General features: G+C 43.4%; 1 protein-coding gene across 1 annotated transcript in view; it reads right to left on the bottom strand.

The window, feature by feature from the left end:
* Positions 1-3,049: 3,049 nt before the first annotated feature.
* SPOPL (speckle type BTB/POZ protein like) overlaps positions 3,050-20,100 on the bottom strand; it is a 33,578-nt gene continuing 16,527 nt past the window's right edge. The window contains exons 5-11 of the mRNA XM_081201848.1: positions 15,514-15,641; positions 11,015-11,192; positions 10,874-10,929; positions 9,911-10,033; positions 9,054-9,196; positions 8,905-8,958; positions 3,050-7,665 (exon numbers count right to left, since the gene is read on the bottom strand). Of these exons, the coding sequence (XP_081057974.1) occupies positions 7,521-7,665; positions 8,905-8,958; positions 9,054-9,196; positions 9,911-10,033; positions 10,874-10,929; positions 11,015-11,192; positions 15,514-15,641 (827 nt within the window). The 3' untranslated portion in view covers positions 3,050-7,520. The remainder of the gene's footprint in view (positions 7,666-8,904; positions 8,959-9,053; positions 9,197-9,910; positions 10,034-10,873; positions 10,930-11,014; positions 11,193-15,513; positions 15,642-20,100) is intronic.

Raw genomic sequence — 20,100 nt, 5'->3', positions numbered from 1 at the left:
GAACAGGAGCTGGGCAGGCTTATGCAGGTTCCCCTGATGTGCATAGGGGGAGGCAGTGAGAGATTTTACTTTCTTGGGCTCCATGATCACTTGAGGGCACAAGGAGAAGGAGACAACAGAGGACGAGATGGTTGGACAGTGTTCTCGAAGCTACCAGCATGAGTTTGACCAAACTGCGGGAGGCAGTGGAAGACAGGAGTGCCTCGCGTGCTCTGGTCCATGGGGGTCACAAAGAGTCGGACACGACTAAACAACTAAACAACAATAACAACATTTATGCATGGTGCCGAGAAACAAATAGAATCATACCAGGAAATGGTGGAAGAGAGCTGGAGAGTCCTTGTGGTTTGTCTGACCCTCTCCGGAGCCCGAAGAGGATGTCAGTGTGGGCAGAGGAAGTCTCAAAGAAATCTGAGCTGCATCGGAACTTTATTTAGGCTGCTCAGCTTCCCCGCCTAACAGCTGACATGCTGGGCAGCACAGCAGCAGCAGGTGCTTTCTGTTAGCTTCTAGATGGTCCCAGAGCTTCAACTCTAGATATTTTGGTCTGGATTGGAGAGCGGGAGAGAGCTGGAGAGCAGGGGGAAATAGGCATTTAGTGGTGTGGTTTTTTTACACAATTTCACTTACGTGTGCAGCACCCGGAACATAAGCCCGCGTAAGTGGGGGAATGCCTGTATAGAGAAATGGAGACTTATTTCTAGCTCACTTAACAGGATCTAGTTAAAGTATGCTAATTAAGATTCTGTGCTTTAGGAAGGGGAAAAGGTTGTACTTTAAAATCTGGGGGGGCTCATCCGTGTAGTGTGCATTTATGACGTTTCTTTACCTCTGCAGAAATTCTGACTTGCCCTCACAACAAATCTGCATGTTTTAGACATGCTCGAGCTTGAATATGCAAATTGAAAAGAATGTATTAATTATCATTAGACATTCCTTCACAAAAGACTAGAACTAATTGGAGAAATAATTTGGGGAAATTGAGCTACATGACAGAAAACATTAAGATTCATCAAGTTTCAATTCTCTAATTCTGTCAGCTTGTCAAAAGTAGGAGTCTGCTATTAATATCTAAATGACTGGAGAGCATTTTTTCTCTCCACACCCACTTCCCACCTCACCCTCCAACAAATAGTACAGTTTACGGCCTCTTAAATGTTTTGCTTTCAAATTAACCAGACCTGACCAGAGTGTTCCCCCCCCCCCGGGTTGAAGGTTACTGACAAAGAAGTTTTAAGAAAAACTTTGGGGGTTATCCCATTTTTTGAAGTTCAGATTTCAGTATGTCTATTCAGCATGACTGACATTACTTATTACCCTTAAACTGGATACATAGCTTGATTCGTGACATAAGCCTTTGGTGAACTATGGCTAGGAATCCAGAGTTATATAAAAATACATTTTCAAAAACTCACCTTCTAAACAATATGGCCTCCTAAACAATATGGGATGAAGTGCTGCTGGGAAGCGGAGGGACTCAGTTCCAAACTGGGCATCAATTTTTGCAGTACCTCACAACCCTGCCTGCTTTGGAAAGGGAGCAGTTTTATTTTTCAAGCCATTATTTCACAATACTCCCTTCCCTCTTCAGTCCTTTGCCTACACTTTGGGTGAAGCCATCTACCCCAGGATGACCGTCGCTGAAAGGTTTTGTGCTAATATGCTGACTGGAATTCAAATTGCTAACCATCTGCTTCAAACCAATAGTTTGAAATGCAGATAGTTCTGTTATGAATATCTGCCTCTTAAACTATTGGTTCGGAGCAGACGCTTTTAATAACGAAGCAATTAAACAGCCAAGGCATCTCTTAAGTTGGAAGTAAGCAATCAAAGTACTTGTGTGGTGAAAATACCTAGAGATCCTGCAGAGTATGATATAAACAATACTTATAAGTCATCACTAAACGTTTTGCATTTTTGTGAAACTAAAACAAGAATACTGAAAAAGTCTTAGTAATACAAGGACTAATATCCAGAATGGCACAGAACAGAATTCCAATAACTCTTGCAAATACCTTGTTCCCCTTCCCAAAAAGAAAAATATGCTTCAATGGGTTGTGGGGTGTGGCATATATCACTTCCTTGTCTGCCTGAGGGGGCACCCAGTTCATGGGAGCTTCTGCTAGATTCAAGACATTTCTGCTAGCAGAAAGAGTCCTTCTATTTGTAGGATAACAGGTCTGGCTCCAACTCATTGCCAACAAGTGTAAAAATGGTCAAAGTTAACAAATGTGATTTCTGCCAAAGTATTTTAAAAGAGGCCAGGAAAAGAAGGCAAAACATGATTTTCTAGGGAGAGAATTCTGTAGCTCAGGTGCCACAACAGAGAAAGCTCTGCTCTAGGTGGATCAAAAGTCGGGATTTGAAATCAGGCCCCAAACTGGCAACCTATGCTGGTGGCTTGAAAACATAATAATATATTCTCACCAGCTCATTTCATTCCATAGATGGACAGCAACATTTTGTACCACCTAAAGTTTCCAAGTCATCTTCAATGGGATGTGCTTTGGAGCTCATTACAGTAGTCTGATCTGGACGTCACGGATGACAAATACCTGTTTTTATCTTCCAACATTTGCAAACTGGCAAATTAGTTAGTAAAAGGTATTGCAGACAGACCAGAGATATTACTGTGGGCAGCGCACATGCCACAACTCTCCCCTTCCCAACTATAACCCCCAAAATGAGATCTGAAATAACCTATTGGCTATGAAAGGTTTCTTCAAGTGAAAATTCAGTAGGAAGCGGTCAGTGCCCTAGCTTTCAGTGCAGATGTACCCATAGATGCCCCTCCAAATTTTGAATATGATTCTTTATGACACTTCCTACAATGTGGCAGCCTATGTCCTTCTCTAAAATCAGCATTAATATAGTGTGTGTGTGTGTGAAGTTGTAAACCAGTGTATACAAAGGGATCTGTTTTCTACTGATTTCTGAATAAAAAAAATGTCAAGACAGTGAACAACGTTGTGATCATCGTTGACGTTGCTATATACCAAGGAAAACGTAGCAAAGTCAGTGTCTCAAAGACAACAAGGTACACAGAAGATTTCTGTATAAGTAACAACTTTATTGTAACTTGATGTCCTGAAATGCAAAAATATTTTCAGCAACAAGGTACAAAAAGTATTTCACTGTTAACATCAGGCGGATATAAAAGGCTGGATGGTTTGATGCAAGTGTTTAACATGATAGGTAATGTGAATAACTCCCAGCTAAGACCCAGGTTTAAAGTCCTTCCAATGTTTAGATTCTAAAACAGAACTAAAGAGAAACCTTCATTCTGACATATCAAAATCCAGGATTAACTAGATTACAGAGTATGATTAACGCAAACCACAGCAAACACTGACAAAAATAATGAGTGTCCATTTAAGGGGAAGTCCATTTGCTGCAAGCAGGAAGCAAGCAATTCAAGGTACTTGTGTTGTAAAACAAACCAGTACCTAACAGTTTGTAGGAAGTGTTAAGAAAATCCAATCAACCCAGCCAATAAGAATTAAAACTTGGGACAAACATCAATTGGTTTAAAAAATCTTACGTTATAGCCTAAAAACAAAGCATCTCCCACTGTTTAACCTCGCAATTTCTATAGGAACTTTACTAGCACAATTATTTAGACTTGACCTTGAAGGAACAGCCTCTTCATAAGGGGACAAACACAGATACTGTGCTCTGTGTTACTCTTAGAAGGCAGATGTCATCAAAAACTCATTGAAATTCCATAGTTAAATAATGAAACCATGCCAACAAAAAACACACACAACCCCAACACAAATCATCTTAAGCCTTTCTTCTATCAATAACCTCATTTTAGAATTCAGAGTTTACTGAGCACAGAGAAAATATATGCCTGAAAAATATTTTGCATCTGTAGCTTCTGAAGACAAACTGTCGTACTCTATTCTGCATTCATGTATTCCTCATACATCAGTACTCCTCTATACCTTTTCCAAGAATTTTCAAAAACAAATTCATCCCATTATATTTCAAAAAGGCACTATGCATTCATACTTCAGCATGCAGTAAATGGACTGTCGAAATCTGGATGGGTTACTGAAGTTTCCTTCACTGAAGTACATTGTCTCATACTTCAATTAAGTGAAACCTCTGCCACATTTAACAGCAACAGAGTCCTATTTTTCTGAAAAATAAATCTTTGTTAAAAACTCACACACCATTACACAACACATGCAGGGTGCTCCCTTGAGGGGCGGGGGTTGATGGTGATGGCCGGTGGGTATTGAAGGGACAGAGTTGGCAAGCCAAACATGGCACTTGGGTAACTGTGCTGAAAATCCCAATGAGTAGATTGTTACTATTCTCACCAAATGTCAAGTATTCAGCCATAAAACGCATGTGCAAACAGACCTTTTCTCCTGCAGCACTAGGGGGAGGATCAAGGCTATCAGTGGGCTGAACCAAATCAACAGGGCCCTCCAGTGGAGAAAGGGGTGATTGCTACCAATTTCCCCCTGCTCCCTTAGCCCCATGCATCCCCCCCAAGCTGCTCTAGGGGGTCAGGTGACCCTGCAGGACAGCTGGGAGATGGAGCGCTGGGGCTGAAGGAGGAAGGAAGTGAAAATCACCTTTCTCACCTTTTCCCACTGAGAACCTCTAATGGACTTTAGATCTCTTCTCTGGAAAGAGAAGTCTAATTCCAATCAGGATTTTTTCATATGGAACAAGAGGAAATGTAATCAGACTGCAGCAAGACAGAGAAAATTGTTCTTGCCAGCACTATTGGAAGAGTGAAAACACTGCATGTGGTTCACTAAAGGGGGGCAGGGGGCGGGATGTGGATTTGTTTAACCCTTTTTGTGTATTTTTAATAGCAAATGCATGGAACAATATACACACAGCTCCTGCTTTCAGAACACAATGCATTTCCAGGAAATCGTTTGATAGGCAAGTGTTCACATAACAAGCTGATAGTTTCCAATGTTTCCTATGGGAACATTTCTAATCCATGATTTGTCTGATCTCCCTGTCTGCCTGAAATGGCTGCTGCAGACCAGCAAACCAGAAACAAGTAAGGAAGTGGGTAAACGCTGGCTGTTCAGATATCTGAATCAGCCATTTGTGTAGTGAGGTTTGGGTATAATTCTTTGTGTACAGATAACTGAAATTCCAGATAAACAGTGTTCCATAGTGGGACCTGCGTGTATATCACTTATCATGATTGGCTGCTAAGTGTACCACGTGACATACATTTTATTAATTTGACAAGTGGACTTTTCATAGAGTTGTAGAAATTCTTACAGCACAGTGTTTTAATTATTATTTTTTGGTACAAAGTGTGCTATTATGCTTTTTAAAAACTTGTAAACAAAATGCTTAAGATCTTCCATCTGATTGCTCTATCTAGCAGTTGCTGAATAAGCTGAAATGGACAATTATGGTATTAAATAGTCAAGTCACTCTGTATATTATAGCTGCAACTTTCACGTTGTGAGGCTGTTCATTATGATAATTTATTACACTGCAGCAGAAGTTTCTCTGCAATGGAGGAACACAGCTTACCTGATAAAACACCTACAAGACCTTAGTTTGGATTAGGAGAAACTGCCAATAAATGTTATAAGCTATGATGCATCTCTGTATCGGTTTGGTTCACTGAGTAATATTGAGGCCCACTGAAACCACCAGGAGTGCAATTAAAATGGCCTTTAACTGTGCCTGAAGGATGATAATTCAAATACTGCATTCAAGTCACCCTAAAGAGTGAGTTTAGCCAGAAAGTGGGCAAGTTTCACATTTTAGCACTGTGCTGGCTTGGGAGCACTCTGCTTGCCCCCAACTGTTCTTTAATAAATGTTTAATCAAATTAATAAACATGCTTGAGAACTTTAAACATGTCAATGCTCCTCACTGAAAACAGAAAGGAAGCACATTTTGAGAAGGTAAACAAACCTTAATAGAGTAAGCATGTGAATCAAACGGGTCAATTAAAATATTTAGTTAAAAATTCAGAGCAATTCCCTTTTCCTATGGTTAAATACAACTTTTACCACGCAACAGATCTAGCACATCACCAGGTTTAAAGTAAAATTCACTGTCAATCATTCAAGAAGCGTTTACAAATGTGCACTGCTGCAGACAAATCCTCCCAACTGTAAACAAAGCTAGCAAAAACACTGGAAGTGGTGGCATTAAAGCGAAGGTTTGTATAGAAAAACTGGCCCTTTACAAGCAGTTTACAGGTTGATATATCCTTTTCACATTATGCAGAATTTCAATACCATCCACAATGCTAGTACAATAGCAAATGCTAAAAACAGCAAGTCAGTGCTTATAAATACTGACGTTTCAGACTCCTATTCTTCCTGTTAAGTGTGTGTCTGTGCAACTTCCACTAGTGTGAACAGGCTTGTGCATACACACACTAAAGGAACATAGCTAAGCCTGCCCAAAGTGTGAAAATAGAATGGATTCTAACATGAACACTTGAGATAGTCACTTTGAATCAACATCTCTAAAGTCATGCTTTCCTTGTTTGCAGTAACAAAACTAAATCCCATGTGGCTGTGGGCATCTTAATGTATTTCAAAAGTTAGGCCACAATTGCTGTACCATATTTATCAAAACCAAAATATATATGTACCACACAACATACAAAAGTTACACATTAAAAGTGCATACTGAGAATCCATAATTTGGCCCATTTCTGAAATTTACATTTGGTCATTCTTATGCATCCTTGACCTTCCATGTATCCCATGTGAGAAATAACCACTTCTTCCCCAGCATATATCACTTGTTCTCTCTCCATACTAGCTTTCGCTCTGGTTCAGTACAATGTAAATGTAAAATAGCAACGAATCGTGAAGGAACACAGGCCAAAAAGGGTTACTGTGTGTTTCTTTTAACATCTGATGGAGACACTCACGGAGTAAGCATTTAGAAATTCTAGCAAAATACATTTCTGGGCCAAGACATTGCATATTTCTCTCACTCACCTGAACCAATGAAAAATAAATTATATTCAGAGTAGTATATTGCCACAGCATGCCTGGCAGCACCCTCTGAAGGTAGATGCACCCTAAATACAGTACTTTGACTGGAGTGCTTGCTGCCCCTCAACTCAAGCGCTTTTAATAAGAGGCTAGTTGAAACCTTCCAGTTACCACAAGACCAAATTATACTCTTCATTTTGGGTTCAGTTTTGTTTTGTTAAAAAAGGAAGATCCCTTTCAAGAACGGTCTTCATTTATCAGCATTACTGCATTATGGAGCTAGTGCAATCCTACATAGCCGAGTCAAAAAGACGAGGCACAATTTAAAAAGAAAAAGGAAAAAGGAAACCACAAATGAACTAGAGTAACTGACGTTAAGGCCTTTCAGTGAACTGGAGAGTTATCAGTCTAAATTAAAGCTGATTATTAAACCATATATTATTATCCACTCTTAAAAGCTTTCTGTTCTGTGGACAGGGGGTAGCAAATTCTGGCAGATGGTCTGTGGAAACCCCTCTGGACAGGGATGAGGAGTCTTATATTCTCTATAGTTCATGGAAGATTTCATGACTGTTTTAGTCGTTTGCGTGGAATGCCAAACTGTGGACACTGTGCAGATGCTAACGCTCGAAAGGCCTCAGCTACTAAGTGGGGGTGGGAGTGGATCATTGACTTCCAGCCGGCCGTTTCCATGATGTCCGTGGCTTGGCTGTCAATAAAAGAATTACAAGAATCAGGTTCAGGAGACAATGCAATCCTATGTATGTCCACTTTGAAGTTACTACAGTAAGTTCAATGGGACATGCTCCCAGGTAAATCAGCTTGCTGGTATATCTGAGCCATGGATTAGAAGAGTGCCTGTGATCCTGTGCATACTTTTCTGGAAGCAAGCCCCATTAACTCAATGAGAGTTGCTTCTGAGTAAGCATGCATAGCATTGTACTATTAAGGAGAATTTTTTCAGCTGTTTTAGAAATTGTGCACTTGGCTGCAAAGGACAATCTAGCTTTTGGAGAATCTGCAGCAAACTTGTTTTTCAATTTTAAGTCAAATTTTTAATTATTTGTACTCCACCCCATCCCGTTGGGTCACCCCAGCCACCCTGCTACCAAAGCAGAATTTAAAAACTTGCAGTCAGTCCAACATTGACTTCTCTGAATCACATGATTAAGTTTGACCATGACTACAAAAGCTGTCTTTCAGATTTTCAAGTCCTGGATCAACATGGGAAGCTTGTTTAGGTTTCAGCACAGGGCCTATACTGTTCCAGATGGACATTACAAGAATATCTTCTGTGACTTAAGATGCTGCACTTGTGGTATGAGAACAGTGGAAGATATTCTCTGTCAATTTCAGTGCCCTATGCACAAGGAAAGAATTACTGGCCCGGATTCAACTAACTCAAGCAGAAGCCAGGGGGAAGGGCTCCCATTATTGAAACATGCCCCCCCCCAATTTCCTCTAGGGAATGAGGAAAACCCCCAGAAGAGCACATTTGGGGCGGGGGGAGGAAAAGAGGGATTGCTCCATCTGGCAAGCAGAAATGCTTGCGCTGATGGAACAATCAGAAGAGTGTGACCTGGAATTCCACCCATAGTCTCAGTTTCAACTCTGCTTAAGTCTACAGGAAATGGAGATACAGGAAAAAATTGTTAACAGAAAGTGGCTTCATTTCTTTTGCAAGAGGAAGTTGGGAACAAATCTATATGGATACTGGTATTCTAATTATTTGTTTTTGGTATACATTGTTTATTCTGCTATGATAGAATTTAAGATCAAGACAACAAAAACTGATTGGGTTGTAGTCAACCACGTTTTACTCAGAGTATAGCCAATTAATGACCCTCAGTCACATCTATTAGCTTTGATAGGTCTACTCTGATTACAGGAATTGTGCCAAATACCACACACTGTTTACAGATGGCTTTGAAGCGTAGCCAGTACGTACTTGCTGTTCCAGTTTTTCGCATCTTTACAACCAAGTTGCCTAAGAACACTGCACCTGTGGCATGAGAGAATATCCAGATATTAATTTTTCAGGAGATTTCACTTCATAGGATGCAAATTCTTTTTAAAGGAAGGAAGTCAATTACATACCTGTTAATAAACTCTATTGCTTGTGCTTTCAACTGCTCCGCACTGTGCAAATCTGCGAGGATGAGGATGTCTGCAACATTTTCTACTGAGAGGTTACTACACAGAGCTTCTTCACACATGATCTTTAGCCGTTCCAGTGCATACTAAAGGAAGAGGGGGAAAGCCCGTTGTTGTTCACATTTGTTCTTTCCTACCTTAATCTAAAAAGCAGACATTTCTAATAGGTATATACTTTCTAGTAACTGTGAAGTAATTGGCCCCTCAAAGAATTGCCAACTGTGTTAATGTAAAGAAATAGACAGACTCCCTTCAAACACACATTCAGTGGCTGTGTGAGGTGGAATGGGACTGTGCCGGCTGCTTATGTTACCTGGCGGCTGTATCTCTGGCAGAAGAGGACCTATGTATATATACAGCTTAAATACAATTTGCCCACTATTAGCTATAAAAGCCTGCTGCTGTCATCTCAAGCTTTAAACAAATGTTAAGGGTTTTCATCTGAAGCTCACCCTCTGTATCAGTGACACTGTGATAATGTCTGGACACAGCGTAACAGGCAATAGGCCTGAATTAGTCCTCTATCACTTGTCTTTGCATATTTACTCTTCATAAAAAAATCCATTCAATTCGCACAACAGCACACGAAGGCAGCTGTTCCTCAAGTTCTCTCTAAAGACTACCTGAGAGGAAGTATTTAGCTAAACTACATAGGATCTTATGTCTTCTAATACATTTCTACTGCTAATAATCCAGTTCCTTACTGTGCTTTTCTTAACTATATAAAAATCTCCCAAAACAAACACTTTTTGGGTTTCATTCAAATGACCTATAAAGCCCTTGTATAGGCAATTACTTACTTTGTCTGCTGCTGCCAACAAGCTGTCGGCCATTTTGTCAAGGTTTGGAGCTTTCCCAGTATAAATGAACCTCATCATCTCTTTAAAAACGTCAGGGTCTACATCATTTATTTCTACACGATTCTGTTATGTGAAACAGAAAAAAAACTTGTCATGGTTCCGACTTAAAATATTACAATCCATCTACACTGTGTAATTCCTAATAGCTTACTATTTCATATCCAAAGTATCCTGATGTAACGTGACAAGAGATATTTAGCTCCTGCTGTAGTTGCTTAGAATCCTATTCTAAGTGGTGGGCACATTCAAATCCTATTCAAAAGTTAAAAATCGGAGACTCTTAACATCTTAGTTCCATGGGTCTCTACATACATTTCAGACAGGTTTCTAGAGCATGCTGAACCATAAGACTGCACTTGCTGAAATGGATGGAATCTGTCTAGCTCTTCTAATCTTAAGGGCCAGGTATGTTAATTCTATGCTTCTCATACAAATACCTCCCCCCATTTCCATTTCTGAGGGAAAGTTCCAATTTGAATGCAATGCCAGTTTTATTTGAATGCTCCTCAATATTAAATCCTTGCAACTATATCCTTTGCCCCTCAATTTGTTTGGTAACAAAGACCGTTTCAGGAGCAACTAGGCCATATTGTGCCATGCATTAGTCTTGTTAAAAATGCAGCCCACTCCCTGACCCCGGGAGAGCATGAAGGCAAAATGCCCCATCTAATGTGGCACTATTGCCCATAGTTTTTCTGCACTATAAATAATTGCCATTTTAAACAATGTTCAATTAAAATCTCAATTACCTTTGAAGCTAATTGTAAGGTTTTTTTAAAAATCAGTTAACCTAACCCAGTTACCCAGCTACTGCATTCTTGATCTACACCAAAAGCTTACAGTTTTCTGTAAAAAAAAACAAAACCCTCCTTTACAAATCATATGATGATAACATTCACTCACCTTTTTGCTTTCCTCCATTTCGTGTTCAAACATTGCATTAAAAACAGGTGAACGAGCTGTCGCAAGAGACAAAAGCATTAGTACCATACCAAGGTCGAAATAATTTTATCAAACAAATTATAATACAGAAGGAGGAGGTACCTGCAAGAACAGATTTATGAGCTTTGAACTCTTCTCCACCTACATAAAAGCTACAATCTGTAAATCTTGTTGTTTCCCAGAGATTTCCTAGATCTTCTGCTAGCCGGCATTCAGGTACCTTTAGTGTGTTTGTACTGGACTGTCCTGATATATTCACTGAGTCTTGGACCACGCTCACCTAGCAAAAAACAGTAATTTTATGCATTTCATAATGTTACAATTCCTATGGTTAACCTAGATTTAAGAATACAAACAAATAGATAGTTCTTCAGTCCTCAAGCAGTGACAATTCATTTCAGTTCAGATATTCCGATATCCCAATATAAGCTGGAAGAAGAAAATGAAGCACAAAAGCAGCTATCCCTAAAACCTCACACTCAACTGGAACAGTTCTTTATACAACCAGCACAGAAGAAATAAAAAATCAGGGGTGGACATTTCTTTGGAATCCACCACCAACAAAATCAGCAACACACAGTACTACTGTTCCAACTTGCACCCCGAATAGTTCCTACCCTGAAGGCGAGATTCAAGAATACAGCAGACTTGAAAAGAGTCTGCACTGCTAATCTCTTTAGAAACTAAGCAGAAGAATATTAATTTTGTAACACTGTGGAATGCTTTCATAGGTCAGAAAAGGTTCTGCTAGCTAACATTTTATAGTACCATTTAGAAATAAAGCAAGTTTTTTAAAACAAACAAACAAACAAATAAACAATAAAACAACACAGAATGCAGGTGGCCCAACCAAGGTCAGAAGGAAGTGGCACTGATGTAGAAAATGACCTCTCCTGGCTGAAGTTCACATTGGAGAAGGACTGCAAAAGGGCCAGGGTTCAATCCCTAGAAATTCCAATTTATTTGCTTTTATTTTAAACATTTTTTAAAAAAATCAGGCAGAAGAGAATGTGAAACACATGCCCAACAAATAGCCTGATCTGGAATAAGACTGCGTCATATGGATAGAATCCAACCTTCTTGCGCTGGGAACAAAATAATGGCTTCACAAGGTGAAACTTGGATCACACCCTGTGTTCCTATGATAACTCTTGACCAGCAAGCAAGATCAGCCTTAGCAAATTCATGGATGGGTAGCGTTCAAAGCCAATATGCAAAGCTAATGCTGCAAGACTTGCTTTGCTCTACAAAGCAGTAACTGAGCACTCCCTGAAAGAAGTTGTGAAAACAAAGGGCAAGGTTTGATTCCCCCCAAGTCAAACCACTGCAATGTAAAATATTTCATCTTTTACAGAAACCCCTGACCTCTTAGTCAATATTCACTTATAAAACTACTTTGATCTACAGCAAAAACTATTTGAACCAGAAATATTTTATGGAGTAAGGATCCTTTTCAGACCTAGATATGTGTTACATCCACTTACCAACTGAATAATTGTATTCATAACAAATTCATCACACAGCTAATTTAGCCTGTCTATCTAAATAAAATAAGATGCAGTATATTTGCACTATTTAGTCTCAGGGGCCACATTTCAATTATTCTTCCTACACAGCATAATGACACATAATTAAGTTGTAATCTTGCCAAGTTTTTTTTGTACACATTTCTTGTAAATACACAGATCAAAGCAAACTTATTAGCAGTTAGAGCATCTATCATCCTCCTAAGCCACTAATCAGTCCAGGGCAGCAGTGATAACCTGCCAATGTATATTTAACATTCAGTGCACTGGGATCATAACCTTCCATTTTTAAGTATCATAAGCAGTCTTACTGGATTTTACTAAGACTGTTTAGGTTTCCGGCATAATTTATAGCTATTTACATATATTCCTCCCTGAGGCTAAAGATCTATTCCACCAGAGAATCTATATCTACTGGATTTTTCAATTAATCTAAGTAAAATGCACTTGCTTAAACACTCATGTGTAGTAGGGGTTGCCAATATTTTGTAATGTTGTGTTAACAGGCTTAAGTCTGAAGGGTACCATAATAAATTTGCTTCTAAATATCTAATGCTATCAAGGGATCGTTGCTGTAGAAACCTTATCACTGTATGGAAAGTTACAATCGCTTTTAAGAATCCCAGGTCCTGTTGTGTTGGATGTGTTTCAATCAGTAAGGTTCAAGGATGTGTACAAGATGCTTGGATTGTTCAGGGTAACCACTTGTACTCTGGAGCCCTGCCCCTCTTGAATGTAAAAAAACCAACAACAAACTAGCAGGGAGGAGACAGCTGTTTGGGGCAGGGACTTGATCAATGCCTCCCTGCGAGGTGGTCCCTCAAAAAACTCTCCCTGAATTCAGAAAATCTAAGTAACTACCAGCAGCTGCTAGTCTCCCCTTCTTGGGCAAAGTTCTTGAGCAGGTAGTCACAGACTAAATCCAGGCGCTCTTGGAGGAAACTGATTTTCCAGATCCATTTTAATCGGGGTTTAGGCCCGGTTTTGGCACAGAAACTGCTTTGGTCGCCCTCTGTCGGGAGAAAGAAAGGGGAAATGTGTCTCTGTTAATTCTCCTCAACCTGTCAGTGGCTTTTGATACCATCAACCATGGTATCCTTCTGGAGCAACTGTCTGAATCAGAGGTGGGTGACATTGCTTTCTGGTAGTTCCCGTCCTCCTTGGATGGACGTTTCCAGAGGGGGATGCTTGGAGAGTGCTCTTCAGCCCCATGGAACCTTCAATGTGGGGTTCTTCTGTGTTCGATTTTATCCCCTATGTATGCTATTTAATATCTACATGACACCACTGAGTGTGGTTATCCAAAGGTTTGGAGTACATTGTAATAATCTGCTGATGACACACAGCTCTGCAGGTGAGGCAGTGAATGTGATGGACCATTGTCTTACCTCAGTCATAGACTGGATGGGAGCCAACAAACTGAAGCTCAATCCAGATAAGACTAAGGCACTATTAGTGGGCAGTTCCCTAAACTGGAAGGCTGGGAGGTTGCCTGCCTTTGATGGAGTTAACTTCCCTCTGAAGGAGCAGGTATGTAGCTTGGGGGTACTTCTGGATCCTTTACTGTTGCTTGAGGCTCAGGTGGCCTCAGTGGCCCAAAGTGCCTTCCATCAGCTTCGGCTGGTAGCCCAGCTGCACCCCTATCTGGACAGGGATAGCCTAACTACCGTTGAAATAAAAATAGATAGATAGATAGATAGATAGATAGATAGATAGATAGATAGATGATAGATAGATAGATGATAGATAGATAAATGTCCAGTAGCACCTTAAAGACCAACCAAGTTTGTTCTGGGTAGAAGCTTTCGTGTGCATGCACATGAAAGCTTATACCCAGAACAAACTTAGTTGGTCTCTAAGGTGCTACTGGACATTTTTTAAAAAAAATTCTATTTATTTAGACTGTGTCAGACCAACACAGGCTACCTACCTGAATCTAACTACTGTTGTCTATGCTCTGGTAACCTCGAGGTTAGACATAGGGCTGCAACTGAAGATGGTTCAGAAACTTCAGCTGGTGCAGAATTCGGCAGCCAGGTGCCTCACCGGGGCAAGATGGTTTGAGCATACTACACCAAACCTGGCTCAACTGCAGAGGCTGCCATTTACTTTTGGGCCTAATTCAAAGTGCTGGTTTTGACCTATAAAGCCTTAAATGGCTTAGAACCGGAATACCTCAAGGACCCCCTCTTTCCATATGAACCAACCTGGATCCTGAGGTCATCATCTGAGGCCGTTCTTCATGTGCTTTCTCAATGAGAGGTCCGAAGGGCAGCAACATGAGAATGGGCCTTTTCTGCAGTGACTCCCTGTTTGAGGAATGCTTTCCCCAGGGAGCTTTGGATGGCACCTTCATTATACACCTTTAGGAACAAGGCGAAAATGTTCCTCTGGCTGATTAACATCCTATACCATTTTAAATGTGTTTGTGGTAGGAGGTGTGGGGGGTTATTGGTTTGTTTTTGTTTTTATTATGTATTTTGTGTTCTCATTTTATATTTCTATGTTGTGAACTTCCTTGTGATCTTTGGATGAAGAGTGGTATACTACTACTGCTACTACTAATAATAATAATGTCCAGATGACTGAGATTTTACTAACACTTGTATGTTAAATTCAGTCCCACATTTGACAGTCAGGGGCATAAAAATCCTGTTCTTCAGTTGTCACTGGCCAATTTAAATACAGATATAATATTAATTTAAATCATAGGAAGAGGGAGTTCACTTCCTCTCAAAGACAAACCAACTGTGGCTTCTCTGTAGCTCCACAATGACCTAGGAAACCGATCCCACAACCCTGCCTTATATGTTACACCTTCTTCCACCCCAACAAGACTACTGCAGTTTTTATCCTTCTACAGCTTTCCTTTCACTACATGCCAAACAGGAATTCTCCCAATGGCTGACATTATTTTTAGTAAAATCTTGCATCAAAACAACAACCATTATGCTAAAACATTTTATCAGGGCATTTCTGTAACACAGAGGGAGAAACATAACATTTGAAAATATTCTTCATTCATAGCCATGGAAACCAATATTCTATTTTAAAAAGCACTGGTTGATTACCTACCTCACAAAATAACGTAAGCTTATCGTCTGGTAAAAGACCATTAGCTTCATCAAGTAAGAAGTCTCTTCGAATGAATTTTTTAAAACCCCAATCTTTGCCTTGAACAAATCGATATGCTCTTTGGCTTTCTAAGTAAAATAGATTAAGTATGTTCAATTAAAACAGTTTTAATATACATACACAATAAGTGAAATCCAAGAGCCAAATCAAACCTAATAAGATAACAATTGCACCAAAGACTAATGCAAAATATGAGCTGTATCCAGATTAGCACCTTCATTAAGAGAAAGACTCATTTTGTTTACACCTGGGCATGGAAGTGGTGGTCCTCCAGGTGTTTATGGACTGCAGCTTCCATCATCCCTGGCCATGCTGGCTGGGACTGATGGGAATTGGAACACACCACCAGCTAGACAGCCACAGGTTCCCCACCACTATGTTTGGAGATGGAATTAGTTCCAGTACAGGTTTCCCCCACATCCCCAGGTAGCACACCCCATGTCATTCTGTAGGGTCCTCCAGCCCTCCAGTGCAGTTTTGAGGGGCTGCAGTGGGAAGGATCAGTACAAATCACCTCCTAAGTGCAAATGGAATGTCACTGAATGCACATCTGGATTCAACTCTATATTTTAAAATTAAGCATATGATGTTCACATTCAGAACCCAAAGCACTGTAGACATAACTTCAGAAAGTCAAAAGAGGTTTGAGACACAGCACAAGGACTTCATGTGGGCAAGAGCCCATGCATTTAACTCATGGGATTCTTTTCAATGTTTGATATGTTACTGTTTTATATATGCTGTAAGCCACCTAGAGTGGCTGGGGAAACCCGGCCAAATGGGTGGGATATAATAAATAATAGTAATAATAATAATAACAATAATTCTGACTACTGTGTTCAGTTTCATGGAATTACCACTTTCTTTTCTGAGATGCCTTTTAGTACAGGAGATTAGTGCAAGAGTAGAATTCCAGCCACACGTTTCAGCTGGAAATACAAAAATCACCCCCAAAATCTCTCATAAGCCCAGATGAAGCAGAGGAACCACTGATGTCAGAGACACTGCACATAGCTAAGTTCATATAATTCCATTTATTCCTCCCTCTCCCCCTTCCCCACATGATTCCAACCTCCAACTCCACCTCTACACCCACATACCACAAATTTTCTGGGAGCTACAGCGGGGATGTGAAATTCCCCTAGCACTAAGGCAGCACAGGGTACCCCCCATTATTCTGGTTTTAAGTTAACACAGTATTACTTTTAAAAAACAAACGTTAGCAGCAATTGAACCATTAAAGACAATGGATTTTTTCTGCAATTAGCTGCTGATGTTATATTTTAGGAGCATTTTAGTGCTTTGAACAATTTACCGTATTTTGCGCCCCATAAGACGCTCCGGCCCATAAGACGCACCTAGTTTTTTTTGGGGGAAATAAAGAAAAAAAAATTTATTTCCCCCCCAGGTGCGGGGCTGGAAGAACCAGGTCGGGGAACAGTGGGAAGGCACGCTCTGCCTCCCCGCTGTCCCCCGAGCTTGTGGGGCTGGCGATGGGGAGAAGTGCACCAGTCCCGCGATGGCAGGCAGCTCTGTGCCGCCATCCCGAGCGGGGCGGGACTTAGCGCCCCGCTCGTGATGGCGGCGTAGACTTGCCTGCGGTCCCGCAACGGCAGGCAGATCTCTGCCGCCATCCCGAGCGGGGCGGGACTTAGCGCACCGCTCGGGATGGCGGCGTAGACCTGCCTGCGGTCCCGCGACGGCAGGCAGATCTCTGCCGCCATCCCGAGCGGGGCGGGACTTAGCGCACCGCTCGGGATGGCGGCGTAGACCTGCCTGCGGTCCCGCGACGGCAGGCAGATCTCTGCCGCCATCCCGAGCGGGGCGGGACTTAGCGCACCGCTCGGGATGGCGGCGTAGACCTGCCTGCGGTCCCGCGACGGCAGGCAGATCTCTGCCGCCATCCCGAGCGGGGCGGGACTTAGCGCACCGCTCGGGATGGCGGCGTAGACCTGCCTGCGGTCCCGCGACGGCAGGCAGATCTCTGCCGCCATCCCGAGCGGGGCGGGACTTAGCGCCCCGCTCGGGATGGCGGCGTAGACCTGCCTGCGGTCCCGCGACGGCAGGCAGATCTGTGCCGCCATCCCGAGCGGGGCGGGACTTAGCGCACCGCTCGGGATGGCGGCGTAGACCTGCCTGCAGTCCCGCGACGGCAGGCAGCTCTGTGCCGCCATCCCGAGCGGGGCGGGACTTAGCGCCCCGCTCGGGATGGCGGCGCAGAGCTGCGCTGGTCCCAGGAGCGCAGGCAGCTCTGCAGGGCCACCGGGAGCGGGGCGGAGCTTCTCCCCCGGCTCCCGGTGGCCGGGCAGAGCTGCGCTGGTCCCAGGAGCGCAGGCAGCTCTGCAGGGCCACCGGGAGCGGGGCGGAGCTTCTCCCCCGGCTCCCGGTGGCCGGGCAGAGCTGCGCTGGTCCCAGGAGCGCAGGCAGCTCTGCAGGGCCACCGGGAGCGGGGCGGAGCTTCTCCCCCGGCTCCCGGGCAGAGCTGCGCTGGTCCCAGGAGCGCAGGCAGCTCTGCAGGGCCACCGGGAGCGGGGCGGAGCTTCTCCCCCGGCTCCCGGTGGCCGGGCAGAGCTGCGCTGGTCCCAGGAGCGCAGGCAGCTCTGCAGGGCCACCGGGAGCGGGGCGGAGCTTCTCCCCCGGCTCCCGGTGGCCGGGCAGAGCTGCGCTGGTCCCAGGAGCGCAGGCAGCTCTGCAGGGCCACCGGGAGCGGGGCGGAGCTTCTCCCCCGGCTCCCGGTGGCCGGGCAGAGCTGCGCTGGTCCCAGGAGCGCAGGCAGCTCTGCACGGCCACCGGGAGCGGGGCGGAGCTTCTCCCCCGGTTCCCGGTGGCCGGGCAGAGCTGCGCTGGTCCCAGGAGCGCAGGCAGCTGTGCACGGCCACCGGGAGCGGGGCGGAGATTCTCCCCCGGCTCCCGGTGGCCGGGCAGAGCTGCGCTGGTCCCAGGAGCGCAGGCAGCTCTGCAGGGCCACCGGGAGCGGGGCGGAGCTTCTCCCCAGGCTCCCGGTGGCCGGGCAGAGCTGCGCTGGTCCCGGGATTGCAGGCAGCTCTGCGCAACCCTCGGAGCCGGTCTCCCGAGGGTTGCGCAGAGCTTCCTGAAGCCTGGAGAGCGAGAGGGGTCGGTACGCACCGACCCCCCTCGCTCTCCAGGCTTCAGCGAAAGCCTGCATTCGCCCCATAAGACGCAGGCACATTTCCCCTTCATTTTTGGAGGGGAAAAAGTGCGTCTTATGGGGCGAAAAATACGGTACAAACCTTATCCCATTAAGGGCAGAATATATTTTTCCATAATTGAATGATACAGAGTTAAGCAACAGCCGATTTCCTCACTTTCTTCAGTAAGTTTATAATGAAAAGGATCTGAACCAGTCTATTATTGAATCATATACTCAAGGCCACATCGTATACTAGAGGACACATGTTTCATTCCAGATGTGGTGACACACAAGACAAGCTCCAATACATACTCTTTTTCAGTATGGCTGAGAACATGCACACACGGACATACAATGTCCAAATTGCACGGCAGGTCCTGTTCTCTTGCTTGTGATAATAGGTTGTTAGCAAGATATAATTTAGGACAAAATTAAACTTCAGAAGTCGGGATGCGGGTGGCGCTGTGGGTAAAACCTCAGTGCCTAGGACTTGCTGATCGCATGGTCGGCGGTTCGAATCCCCGCGGCGGCGTGAGCTCCCGTCTTTCAGTCCCAGCTCCTGCCCACCTAGCAGTTCGAAAGCACCCCTAAGTGCAAGTAGATAAATAGGTACCGCTTTATAGCGGGAAGGTAAACGGCGTTTCCGTGTGCTGCGCTGGTGCTGGCTCGCCAGAGCAGCTTCATCACGCTGGCCACGTGACCCGGAAGTGTCTTCGGACAGCGCTGGCCCCCGGCCTCTTAAGTGAGATGAGCACACAACCCTAGAGTCGGACACGACTGGCCCGTATGGGCAGGGGTACCTTTACCTTTTTAAACTTCAGAAAGTGGGATTTGAAAAACTAAAGTCAGTTTCAGTCAGGATATGTAAAACAGAACAACTGATTTTTAACGGCAAAACACACTTGGTAGTCCCATTAACCCGTTGGCTAAAATGCAAACATGATTTGTAGATAAAAGGTAACATCCCACATTCCCCCCTTCTGAAAGAAAGTATCCACCAGCAGAACAGGAGAGGGAAGCATTCTGGATTACTCTTCCTCCCCTCTGTCTCCACCCCATGTGCTCCAGGTGCCCCCCCCCAACCCTATGGAGCAGATTTTATTTTTAAAGAACTTGTCAAACAGTGAATAGTCCCTCTTTGTTCTGTTTTCCCCAGGCAACAGCTGGATATTTGTCATGGCAACTTGAAAAATTATATCATAAATAAATATACCACAAAACATTAGGAAAGCTTATGTAATCATGTTTGAATAGGAAATGCATACAAAAAGAAAGACAAATCTCATTTAGATTTAAATAGTTGAATTGCCTCTGAATTGCCAACTATACCATTCTCCAAACTATACCACAAAGGAAGCCATTACACTGTGAATGAA

The sequence above is a fragment of the Podarcis bocagei genome, assembly GCF_964188305.1.
Source record: "Podarcis bocagei genome assembly, chromosome: 1".
In the NCBI taxonomy this organism is placed as follows: Eukaryota; Metazoa; Chordata; class Lepidosauria; order Squamata; family Lacertidae; genus Podarcis; species Podarcis bocagei.
Note: the sequence above shows the minus strand (reverse complement) of the source record. Positions and strands in the feature narration are given on the sequence as shown.